The 13,063-nt window shown below is 41.1% G+C and overlaps 1 protein-coding gene across 1 annotated transcript; it reads right to left on the bottom strand.

Moving 5' to 3' along the window:
- Positions 1-989: 989 nt before the first annotated feature.
- On the bottom strand, positions 990-12,413 carry Dtd2 (D-aminoacyl-tRNA deacylase 2). The gene is made up of 3 exons (XM_027416313.2): positions 12,274-12,413; positions 9,689-9,758; positions 990-4,288 (listed from the first exon to the last, which is right to left on the bottom strand). Exons 1-3 carry the CDS (start codon positions 12,382-12,384, stop codon positions 3,963-3,965), a joined length of 507 nt encoding a protein of 168 aa, XP_027272114.1. The 5' UTR covers positions 12,385-12,413; the 3' UTR covers positions 990-3,962.
- Between the last annotated feature and the right edge of the window lie 650 nt (positions 12,414-13,063).

Raw genomic sequence — 13,063 nt, 5'->3', positions numbered from 1 at the left:
CAGGGCAGGTGAGGTAGTTCAATGGGTAAAGGCACTTGCTGCCAGGCCTGTCTACCTGAGTTCAATCCCCGGGACTCACATGATGGAAGGAAAGAACCAATTCCTGCAAATGTCGTTTGACATCCATACCGGCTTTGTGGCATGCATCCCCTCACTATAAATAACTGTAAAAAACCAAAATAAACCCCCCTGGTATCAGCCTTTGAAGTCTGGACTTGGTTCTGAGTGATGGGTCTGGGATTTTGGTGTGTGCAAGAATCATCCGGCAGGTAGATCGGTGACTAGACAGCTTTTGACTTCTAAGGTTGTGATTTAGAACTGCATTTCAAGAGATTCTCTTGGTGAGTCCCATACAAGCTGAGATGCTATCTTCTACAGAAATTTCAGAGTTCCTACTGTTGCAAAGACTCTGTGATGGTTAGAATGAGAATCTCTGCAACAGGCTCATACAAACGTTTGATCGCTTGAACCCCAGTTGGTGGAACAGTTTGGGAAGGATTAGGAGGTGTGGCCTTGTTGGAGGAGCTATGTCACTGAGGGTAGCTTTGAGGTTTCAAGAGCCTATACCATTCTAGTTGGCTGTCTGCCTCATGGTTATTGCCTCAATATGTAAGCTCTCAGCTACTGCTCTGGCATTATGCCTGCCTGCCCACTGCCACCCCACCACGGTGGTTATGGAATAATCCCCTGGGATTGTAAGAAAGCCCCCAATAAACTCTTCATGTTCCTTTGCTCATGGTGTCTATTCACAGCAATAGAAAAGTAAGTAAGACACATTTCAATTGTCTTCTAAGCTCTGAAAACTTTTTTTTTTTTTTTTTTTTGAGACAGGGTTTCTCAGTGTAGCCTTGGCCGTCCTGAAACTTTCTGTGCAGACCAGGCTAGCCTAGAACTCATAGAGATGCACCTGCCTCTGCTTGTGCTGGGATTAAAAGCTTGTGCCACCACTACCCATTCTAAAAACTCTTAACTTTTAGGCCACAAGTGTCTCCTCTGATCTTATGTTATTTAATTTTTCTTTAGTATTTCCAATTGTTTTTCATATCTTATCGACTGATTTCATGAAAATGTGCACAAGTGTCACAATGTGCATACGGAGGTCAGAGGGCAACTCATGGGATTTGGTTCTCTCTTTCTGCCACATGGGCCCCAGGAATTGAACTCAGATCGTTAAGCTAGGTAGCAGGTATCTTTATCCCTGAGCCATCTTGGTAGCAAGTACTTTTACTCCCGGCCATCTTGCTGGCCTCTTGTTTATGTATTGAAAAGTACCTTTGCTCAACAATGTTTCTTGTCTCTCTACCTCTCTGCTATCTTTAGAGTTTTTGGCCTCTTGGACATTGTTCTTTCTTTGCAAGTTGCTACCCAAGGTTCTGGCTTATGAATAGTGTCTATGTTAATGATCTGTTGGCTCCATACTGACAGAATAAAAGTTACCGAATAGCAGTATCAAATACTACAGCATTCTTCGGCGCTTGTCTTGGAGAATAACAACCACACTTTTATCACAAGAGAATGTTGTGTTAATTTTTACTCTTGGTGAGCAGACCTCACCACAGTTGATGGACTATAGGGGAAACCTGATTCCAACCTTTGATGTGTAGACTTTGTCCTGTAGATAAAGAGTTACAACAGTTTCTAAGCAGTGCAGTGCTGTAGATAAAGACATGTTATAGAAACACTGCCTTGAAGACAGCTTGCAAGAAGGTATATGAGCCATCAAAATGAACACATATTTAAAATCATTCTCAAGGGTTAGTGCTCAAAATGAAAACTTTTCTAACTCTTCCCCTGCAGAATCTACTCTTATTTCAATCAACTAATAGGTTGTAGGGCTGCAGAGATTACTCAGTGGTTAAGAGCCCTGGCTGCTCTTCTAAAGGACTTGGGTTCAGTTCCCAGCACCCACATGGTGGCCAGCAGCCAGGTAATAATTGTCTGTAACTCTAATTCTTGAGAATCTGATGCTGTGTTTTGGCCTGGATGGGAACTGCATGCATGCCTCTGCCCTTTTTATATAATTTGAAGTAACGATAAAGGTGTGCTTCATTTTGCTTTTTAAGATTTTAAAAAAATTGTGTGTGTGTGCACATGTGCACATGTGAGTGCAGGGCAGAGCCGGAGTTACAGGATGCTGTGACTTGTCTGATGTGGGTGCTGGGAGCTGAACTCTGGTCTTTGGAGAGTGCATGCTCTTAACCACTGAGCCACCTCTCCAGTTCCCCCACTTTACTTTACATGAGTGTGTTCAAAACATTAAAACCGCATCTGTTGCATCTTATATGCATTATTTTCTACAAGTGGTTACCAGATTCTAAATTGAAAATTAAAAAAAAACACTCAGGGGTGCTTGGAGAGATGGCTCAGAGGTTAAGAGCATGTGTTGCTTGTCTTAGCAGCCACATCAGGCACAACCACCCGTAACTCCAGCTCCAGGGGAGCCCCTAGTCTCCAAGGGCCCCTGCACTCACGTGGATATACCTACAGACAGACACACACGGTAAAAAATAAACCTCTGAAAAATATTTAGGAAGTATATTGTTTGAAACATTCTAAAATCTTAGAAAAACTGAGGCAAAAAAGCACCTACATTAGGGACAATTCAACTTGTGCCTAATTTAGTAAATAAACGAATTAACTGGCAACAAGTCTCATTATAGAAGTTGGAGGAAGGAGATGACTCTTCTGTATTGGATGACCTGGGGAAAATGACTTTTCTGTGTATAGTGCTATCCTCATTATAGATATGAAAATCAAATGTGTATATTGATGGGTTTTTGAGCCCCTTGGGCAAAAAAGCTACAAAAAGTAAAGGTGAAGTCATTTCCAAATCTATTATTTTTCCTGATTCCTCCCCTATCTGCCATCATTTCTAATTAACAACCTGCCATGAACTTGGAGTGCCTTTCTCCACAAGCATCTCAGGCAGTTTTTGTAAGAATTGCTTCAACTCCATCTAGGGCTGTGAGTCAGCATTTTACCTAGGCACAAAATCAAAATGACTTAAAATAAGTAATGTAATCTTTTTGAAAGACACGCACATGTCCTTGAAGGAGATTTAAGAAAAAATGGGGTTTCTAAGCTTATGAATAGTTTATTACATTTCAACAACTGTATTGTGAATCAATAAAACAAAAGTTAAGGATAATGAGCTCAAGCTATTGATTCTTAAGTTCCAAAATAGAACAGTACAGGAAAGCTATGAAAAAGGGATTTCAGGGTGTGTGTGCAACCGGAATTTAAAGTGTCAGAGCAGACTAAGGAAGATTCCTCCACTACCTCAGATGCTTAATAAAAGGGATTTCAGGGTGTGTGTGCAACCAGAATTTAAAGTGTCAGAACAGAATAGGGGAGACTCTTCCGCTACCTCAGACGTCTAATTCTGGTAATTAGAAATATTTATTTTTCACTTTCAAAACACTTTAGAGTTTCTAATATTTACTTTTTATTTATGTGTATGCTTGTACATATGGGAGCCCTGTATAGACTGTTAGGATCCATCCATGATGGGCACTGAACCCAGGTCCTCTGGAAGCATAGCAAAACCTCTTCACTACTGAGTCATCACTATGCTCTACTTTACACTCTTAAAAAACATAAAGTCAAGTCAGAGGAGTTTGCAAAAAAACAGTGTTGCCTTTTACAAATGACTCATTTATTTTTCCCATTTCTTTATTTTTGAGTCAGGGTCTCTTGATATAGTCCTGGCTGTCCTTGAGTTTGCTATGTTGACCAGGATGACCTCCAAGCGCCAGAAATCTGCCTGTCTCTGCCTCTCGAGGGCCAGGATTAAAGGAATGTGCCACCATGCCCAGTGTGGATCCAGGGTTTTCTTGCAGATCTGAGTCTTCAAGATGAAAGGAAAACAAAAACAAAAAACCAAAAAAAAAAAACTAGGAAGAGTCCAGGTTCTTTTATACCAGGAAGACTGGAAACGAATGTGGAATGTGGAAACAAATCTTTCAGAACTCAATTAGGTGCGTGTATGGTCCATTGGTGTCCAGCTTTAACACTTGCCTGTTCCCATAAGTGCCGTGCGCCACTACCACCCCTGCCTCGGCACACTTGGTGTTGGCGGCTAACGCTTTTTCACACAGACACACGAACTGGGAATACAGTTCTAAGCCTTCCTCCTTCCCAGAGTTAGAGTGATACTGCATGCTTCTTCCTTTCACTCTGCCCCCGAGGGTGGCTTGAGGGATGATAAGAACGTCACCAGGCAGATCCAGGATAGAGACGTGCTTGCCGTTTTCTGTTTCACTTAATTTCACATTTAACAGCGTATTAACTGGGTTGGGGAACAAGAAAACCATCAATCTTTTAATTGGTTACCAAGTTTCATATTTAAAACCTGTTTTAAAACCTAGTCTGTGTATGTTAAAAAGGGAATCACTAAATGACAGCTCAGAGCGTACACGCGCGCGCACGCGCGCGCGCGCGCGCACACACACACACACACACACACACACACACACACACCCACCCACACACACACCCACACACACACACACCAGAAAATTCTGAATTTCATTCAGAAAATACCAAGGTGCTTCATATGTGACCCAACAATTAGGCTCTCCTACATAAACTTCACCCAGAAAGGTCTACATTCAAAAATTTAACTGTATATTAGAAACTCAAATATTGCTGCCTCTGGGGGAACACATGACTGTTTGTTTTTCTGCTCTTTTTATTTCATAAGCAAATATCCACTGGTTCAATTCTAATATAAGCCAGGTGATTTTGTAACTTCACAATTGAGGTCAATATTAACAGGGACTAATGTTTTCTAATAAGGTCTATTGGGGAAATGCAAGAGTAAAATTCATTATTACAAATGAAAATGTAAACAAAAGTTACAGAGCTACTGGCAGCATAAATGTATACGTGTATGCATATGTATATGTATACAGTGGAGGCTAGAGAGAAGACTGGCTTGTTAAAAGTGCTGGCTATTCTCCCAGAGGACTGAGATTTGATTTCCAGCATCCACATGACAGCTAACAACTGTCTCTGACTCCAGTGCCAGAGGATCAATGCACTCGTCTGGCCTCTGCAGGCCATGTATGTACATGGTACACAGACAAATGTGCAGGCAAAACAGCTATACACATAAAATAAAAATAAAATCTCAAAAGCAAATGAACGAACAAAAAGCCAATCCCCAAACAAAAAAGCACATGGTGATGTTTCCATAGCATTGAGATTGTTTACCCAAACCACCATGCACATCTATGTGCATTCAGAAACCTAGATTGAGACAATCTTTATATCTCAACATTAACCATTTTGAAGCAACAAAGATACACACACACACACACACACACACACACACACACACACACACACACAGGTTCTCCCTCACTCTACAAAGGTAAACATGAACTCTTCTCATAAAGAACAGAACAGAAATTCTATAAACCTGTCCTCAGACCATGCTTTAAAGGCACATTTTCACCACCAGGCATGGTAGAGCACGCCTTTCATCCCAGGTAGACAGATCTCTGAGTTTCAGCCCAGCCAGGGATACATACTTTTTTTTTTTTTTTTAAGGCATGTTTTTTAGTCTGGTTGATTTCAATGACTACACATTCTGTAGTAAACATCAGTAAGGAATTGGTTATTACCCTACTCTACAAATCATGGTAAAAATCAGTCGATTCCTAACCTAGGCTGCAAGCCTCATCACTTTTCATTTAACTAACACCTCTCTTTAAACGCCTTTGTGATTCTCTGCTGTGAACAGGTCTCTGCCTTACAGCCAGCAGCCCTACTGACTACATCTCAGGAAGCAGAAACTCTCCGGAACATGTCATTGCAATTGAAATTACTATTTGGCTACCCAGGCTTCAGGCTCATGACAGACTAAGTTAGCAATTTTGGATTAATAGGCATTGAGCAGTAATACCATTGTTATTATGCTTTCTCACACCGCCCTCTACTGGCTGTAATTGAGAACTCACATGTTAGCATGTAGAAGTAAATACAGCAGAAAGAGAAACAGAAGCAAGCTGAATTGAAATGAGAGGACAATTAATAGCACTTAAAAAATGTAAGATGGAGTGGGGCGTTGGTGGCGCACACCTTTAATCCCAGCACTCAGGAGGCAGAGGCAGGCGGATCTCTGTGAGTTTGAGGCCAGACTGGTCTACAAAGCAAGTTCCAGGACAGCTTCCAAAGCCACAGAGAAACCCTATCTTGAAAAACCAAAACCAAAAAAAAAAAAAAAAAAAAAAAAAAAAAGAATGTAAGACGGGTTACTGAATATCCCCAGTGACAGGGACAGAAATCAAGCTTTAACAGACCCCTGGTCTTGGTACAATTACACTGAAGATGAATTGAGGAAGAGTCTATACATTTCTATGATAGCTATGGTATTTCAGACTTCATGAGTGTAACTGGTTATATAAGACTTGATGGGAAAGGTCTGATCCATGAGTAAGTGTGAGGTGGGCTTTAAGAGAACTTCAGCACACTGGCTCACTTATGGAATAGAGGGAAGCACAAACTAATCTCTCAATAAACATTTGTTTGTTAAACTGTTCATAAAAAGACTTAAGGTAGGTGTTCTCTGCATTTTCAATAGTCTTACACATGTATTTAGAGTGAACTCATAAAGACAAAGACAGGAACATACAGGTTTAGTCACTATAAAACAAAATGCTGCTTGGGTTTATTTTATCTCATTATAATTAAGTCATCATAAGACAGCTTTGCAAGTCACTCTTTGTTTTTTTTTTTTTTGTTTGTTTGTTTTTGTTTTTTTGAGATGGGTTTTGAGTTCCTGGTTGTCTTGGAACTCCCTCTGTAGACTAGGCTAGCTAGCCTCAACCCAGAGATTTGCCTGCCTCTGCTTCCCAAGTGCTAGGACTAATGGCATGCTCCACCACCGCTCAGCTACAAATGACAAACATTGAAGAATCTATGGACAACAGAGATGACCAAGGTAAAATACTAATTTAAGAAAACGAGCAGAATGTTTGACACCTCAACATCAGGACCTGACAAATACCCCTAGAACAGAAGGAGCTCCATCTCATTTTCTCAAGCCCTCAAAGGATCCTTATCCTACAGATTCAAATTTCAGACTATTATAGTCACTATCTTCCATTCTCACCTGTCACAGTCCTTTCTCAAGTAGTTTTCATGCCTTGGCAAATTTGATACATCAGTGCAAAATTTCCTTATTTTTGACTTTTTGGATAAGGTGTCATCAATGGGTTATGTGCCCATGAGTTTCATTTTCATTACTCTAATCTTGTTTAGGTTAATTTTGGAAGCTTTAACTATCTGCTTATATTGTTTTTTCTTTGGTGACATGGCCAGCTCTCTTGTTCAGGCTGGCCTCCAACCCCAGGATCAAGGGATCCTCCTGCCCAGTCCCCTGAGTAGCTAGAACTATAGGTACATGCTATTATGCTCAGCTTAAATTACTTATTACTCTAATATATGCCATATTTTTACCAATGAGTGACATATAAACTACCCACAACCTTAGGAATAGTTCCATTATTTCAGCATAAGTTTTGAGCATAAGTTTTGAACCAAATATAGACTTATAACAGTATGTAATTTGATTCAGTACATCGGAACCAATGGAATTATCTATCACAAGGAATGTGCAGGGCTGTGGACTGCATAGAACACTGGAAAGCTGTAACAGCTAAATTAGGTGTTTTCTATATCCTCAGAGGAAGCATGGCTGTGATAACACTAAGTTTGGTTCAAGAACCAGGAGAACTATATTTATATATTTATACAAAACATTACATAAATGGTTGCTATAAATTCTCCTGTATCAATGATATAAGGCTGAGTTGTCTAGATTTGATTGGACACCCATGCTGTACATACACACATTGTCATTGACTGCCCCTATTAGGGATGCTCTTATCTGATGGTGAGACGGATGGGACCATGCAGGATGAGGCGGACAAGAGGGTAATGGGAAGTAAATAAGGCCAAAGTACATGATATACTTCTATAAAACCTGTCATTTTGCCAGGCAGTGGTGGCGCACGCCTTAATCCCAGCACTCAGGAGGCAGAGGCAGGTGGATCTCTGTGAGTTTGAGACCAGCCTGGTCTACAAGAGCTAGACAGGACAGCCTCCAAAGCCACAGAGAAACCCTGTCTCGAAAAACCAAAAAAAAAAAAAAAAAAAACCCTGTCATTTTGTAAAATGAATACACACACACACACACACACACACACACACACACACACACACACACACACACACACAGAGTTGAGAGGCGTGGTAAAGAAAGTAAAGCAGCATCTGCTTGGAACTCCATGGCCATTCTACTCTTACAACCGTCTATACTCTGGGCAGAAGTGTATTATGCATACGGGCTCATGTGTCTTCTAAGTCAGTCTACAAACCACCTGCAATACTGTGATATTTTAAAAGAATTCCACCATATGTACACTCTTTAAATTTTACAATAAGCAATTTAATTAATATACCAGCACAATTTAGGATCATGCTTCTTGGGCTGCAGAGAAGGCTCAGCAGTTAAGAGCCCCTGCTGCTCTTCCAGGGAACCTGTGTTCCAGTCCCAGCAGCTTGCAAACCCCTGTAATGTGGGTTCCAGGGGGATCTGATACCCTCTTTGGCCTCTGAGGGCATCAAGCATGTATGTGGCAGACATACATGCAGGCAAAACACCAATACACAATTTAAAAAGAAGAGAAAGAAGAAACCAACCAACCAACCACTGCATGCTCCTGGAGCTGGGCCTACAATCCTAGCTACTCTGGAGACTGTAGCAGAAAGACTACACTCAATGCCCTCCTGGGATGTAAAAGGAATTGAAGCTGGGTAAATTGTCAAGATCGTGATTTAAGATTTTTAAGAAAAAAAAAATACTAGTTTACAAAGAATTAGGTCTCATTATGGCATTTTTTTTTTTCATTCAAAATGTTTTTTGCTCAGATGTTAATTGCTAAAAAGGGCTTAGGATACAGTGCAGTGGAGGAGCACTTCTTAACATGCTTTAGGCCTGTGCTTCGATTCCTAGCACTAGAACAAACAAAACAAAAAAGTAAAAATAAAATAAATCATGCTTCTCAGCTGAGGTTATAGGTCAGTGGCAGAGCACTCACTTAACATGTATGTGATCCGAGGCAGAACTTTTCTTTTGTCCTGACCACCCAGTTTCAAATAATCACACAAAAGCTTATATTAAATACAGAATGCTCGGGTAGCTCAGGTTTATTACTAACTAGCTCTTACAACTTAAATTAACCCATTTTTATTAATCTACATTTTGTCACGCGGCTTCATGGCTTTACCTGTTCTCTAGCACATATTGGTGTTCTGGCGGCTAGCTTGCATCCCTTTCTCTGACTCCACCCTTCTTCCTCTCTGTATTTTTAATTGCTTTCCTGCCTTGCTTTATTCTGCCTTGCTATAGGCCAAAGCAGCTTCTTTATTAACCAATGAGAGTAAAACATATTCACACTATACAGACATCTCACAGCACATATACAAGTCCTAAGTTCAACCCTCAGCCCCACAAAAACAAAACAAAATCCTACCAACACCAACACAGTAGTTTTTGTACTTTCTGTTCATTTGCTCTCTAATAGTCTCGTCTTTGTACCTTTATTCGTCCTACAGCACAGTGAGTTTCAATACAACATCCCCATACCCCTCTCACTGTGAGAAGAGAGAAAACACATACCCATCTTGGGAAGAAGTTCTTTGTCTGCTCCCTTGAAGAAGCACACGTAGATCACTAATCCTCTCTGGATCTGTGAGAAATCAACACAGGAATCTAGATTAGGAAGAAATCTACAGAGAAACAGCTCAGTGGGGGAACATGTTTCCAAGCATGGGGGTTAAAAGCCAAGGAAGAGAAATAATAATTTTGAATTCTAAGTAAATTATGAAAACCAAACTCTTTCTCAAGTCTTAATCACCATGACTATTTATTTCAAAAATTAAGATTACAATATAGTCAAAAGCTGTGAGGATCATTAATCACACCTTTTGTTTCTACGAAGTCAACAGAAGTTTCATTCAGTCTCCTCCAGAGCAGGCAAGGCTGACAGACTTAGGACTTAGCTTGCAGGCTGACTTCTCCAACACCAAATGAATTCCACTGTACCACACAGGACTGTTGAACAAGTACCACTGTCACTGACATCTTTTGAAGCTCTTCTTTATTTTCCCCGAAATCATTTATTTAAAGACAGTAGAAGTTCCTTTTTCTAAAACTGCAGGAAACTGTTGGATTGCTTTTTCTGTTATTGTGGCCAACACCTTAAGTAAACCCGACGATTAGACTTTGGAAATTATATTTATGCCAATAATTGTATATGAAAAGGTTGGTTGTTATCAGGAATATACACTGACTCATCTTATGTAATGACTTGGATTTTTTTTTTACTAGTTCCTACAAGATACAGACTACAGGAAAATAAACAAGTGATAAATGATTTTGATGCTACTGTTGAAGTGATCTGTGATTCTATGTTAATATGCTTGACTCTGGGTTTCGCTTGATTCAGGAGTAACCACAAAGATTAAAGGAGTTAATAACTGCAAGCTATTTAAAACAGTTCTGAGATCACAGTATGACACAGGTGTTTATTAAATGCCATATAAAAATAAATGTAAAGGCATAGGCACAATTTATTTCACATTTTAACTTCCAAAGCATTTTGCATGCTTTATGTATGATTGGGACTCAACTTGACAGTGGCATTAACATTCAACTGTATCTTTCTGGCTCTGTTCATATACATGGTTTCCTGGTAAACATAGCTCTGCACTCTTACTTGGATTACCTGGAAAAATATTTTACTTTAATTGTGTGTGTGTGTGTGTGTGTGTGTGTGTGTGTGTGTGTGTGTGTGTACAATAGCAGGTGCCCGTCAAGCCTAGAGGAAGCCATCAGGTCCCATGGAGCTGGAGTTACAGGTGGTTGTCAGCCAACATGTGTGCAGAGAACTGAACTCCAGTCCTCTTCAAGAGCAGCACTTTCTCTTAACTGAGGAGCTATTTCTATAGCTCAGCAGTCATTTTTAAAAATGTTTAAGGGGCAATTGTATTTTTGGAGCAATAGGCAAGTACCTCCAATCACATCTATGGTTACGGGGCTGGCAAGTGAGTCACAGATACCTATACTATCAGAAGTCTCTCCTCCACCAACAGAATTTTGAGTTTGAGCCCAAGTTTCCCACACAGTCACAGTTGGCACCTGGATGCCAGAATTAAGTACCTAGTTATTACCAGAAACATCCCCACACTTCCCACTCGGCATTACCACTCCCATATGTTTACTTCCTTTTAATTTCAACACGTATCTTAACTTGTGACCTAAAAAAAGTCACTGTGACTTTAAAACGTTCAATTCTCAGGAAGAAATACATTCCTTTGGGACAACAAAGTCTACATGAATAAAACTAAGAAGCAAGGTGACCTTCAAATAAAAAAAAAAAACCTTTGATAATACAACAGAGTGAAAGATGACTAATTACTCGTCAGCTCTTTAAATGTGTGGGAGGGAAGGGAAAGCCTTTGAAACAGCGTCTAAATTTTATAAACACAAAGGGACAGTTTGGAAGGCTGCAATAAAATGTGTGATTCTGCATCAGGAAATGTGGTGGGGAAAACGGAGAAATGATAAAGGGTGACTGAGTTTGGAATTTATCATACCAGAAGGCAACAATTAAAATAGATAATTTTTTTAGATATGAATTTTCAAAATCTCAAGGAAAAGAGAGATGGTGAGGATCCTGGAAGATTGATTACTTATTTACTTAAAGGAGGGTTTTCTCCACATAGTCCTGGCTGGCCTGAAACTCAGTACATAGACCTGGATGGCCGGCCTTGAACTAAGTGCCTCCGCCTCTGGAGTGTTGGGATTAAAGGCAACGCTGCCACCACACCCGGTGACATTAGAGTTTTTAATACTTGGCTTAAGATCACCCACATACATGGTTCATGGGTGATCTTTTACTATGACGACAGGTCTATGTTAAGAAATACTGGATGTGAAAACCTAACATAGTGGAGGTGAATGAAATTTCCTAAAAATTCTGAGCACAGTTGGGCGGGTGGCTTACTTAAGACGTAAGGCAGAAGGACCACCCTCAGATTGGGGGTTACAGAGAGAGCCAATGAGGAAAGGCCGCCAGAAGCAAGTCCAAAGAGACAACCAGGCCAACCACTAGGGTGAGCAGAGGGAAAGGATCACGCTCTTCCTCCCACGAGAGATGAGAGAACGACCAGCACGGCCGTGGGAGAAGGGCCGGGCATTACCTCCACCCACTGAGCCGCGGCGTCCCCGTCGGCTGGGCGCACTTGCAGGTGAGCGTGCAGACACTGCTGCAGGAGCGCGCGGGCCTGCACTGCGTTGCCGCCGTCCGCCATGGCTCGGGTCCGCTCTGCGCAAGCCCAGTTTAGGCTCCGCCCACCGCCCGCAGCTTCGCCCTAGGAGGGCGGGGCCTCTGCCCGGCTCTAGTGAATCCCGGCTGTGCAGTTGAGCCAAAGCATGTCCCTAAGCCGAATTCCCCGTTGATCGAGGAGGGTTTGTGTGTAGAGAGAATTTTTTTTTTAACTTAATCTCATCCCAAATACCTTTGTTTTGGTTTTGATTTTGGAGGTAGGGCCTCATGGAGCCGAGGTTGGTATCGGTAGCCATGAAGCTGAGGCTGACCTTGAACTCCCGCCTTCTCCTCCTCCCAATTGCGAGGGTTACAGATGTGCCCCCGCCCCGGCTCTGCTTCAAATGTTTTGAAGAAACACTTTTCCCTCCAGAAATCTTAGGTTTCTAGATTGGCAAAATTAAGTCAGAGTTAAGTTCATTCTATGCTCATTATTAAGACAAATAACTAGAATGAAATCAGTTGACCTCGAAGCAGACAGAGATGGAACTAAAACCGTGGGTGGAATGACCTTTTCACAGGGGTCTCCTAAGACTATCGGAAAACAAGGTATTTACATTATGACTCATAACAGTAGCAAAATTACATTTATGAAGTAGCAACGAAAATAGTTGTATGGTTGGGGTCTCCACAACAAGAGGAACTGTATTAAAGGGTCGCAAAAG

Source organism: Cricetulus griseus, chromosome 5, assembly GCF_003668045.3.
Source record: "Cricetulus griseus strain 17A/GY chromosome 5, alternate assembly CriGri-PICRH-1.0, whole genome shotgun sequence".
Taxonomy (NCBI): Eukaryota; Metazoa; Chordata; class Mammalia; order Rodentia; family Cricetidae; genus Cricetulus; species Cricetulus griseus.
Note: the sequence above shows the minus strand (reverse complement) of the source record. Positions and strands in the feature narration are given on the sequence as shown.

Bases quoted from the DNA above. Each gene is read 5' to 3' on its own strand.
- Dtd2 (XM_027416313.2), bottom strand. From the start codon at position 12,384: ATGGCGGACGGCGGCAACGCAGTGCAGGCCCGCGCGCTCCTGCAGCAG. The intron at 9,759-12,273 runs GTAATGCCCGGC...GATTTCTCACAG, and splicing joins CCGCGGCTCAGTGGGTGGAG to ATCCAGAGAGGATTAGTGAT. The intron at 4,289-9,688 runs GTATGTGTTTTC...TCCCCAACCCAG, and splicing joins AGAACTTCTTCCCAAGATGG to TTAATACGCTGTTAAATGTG.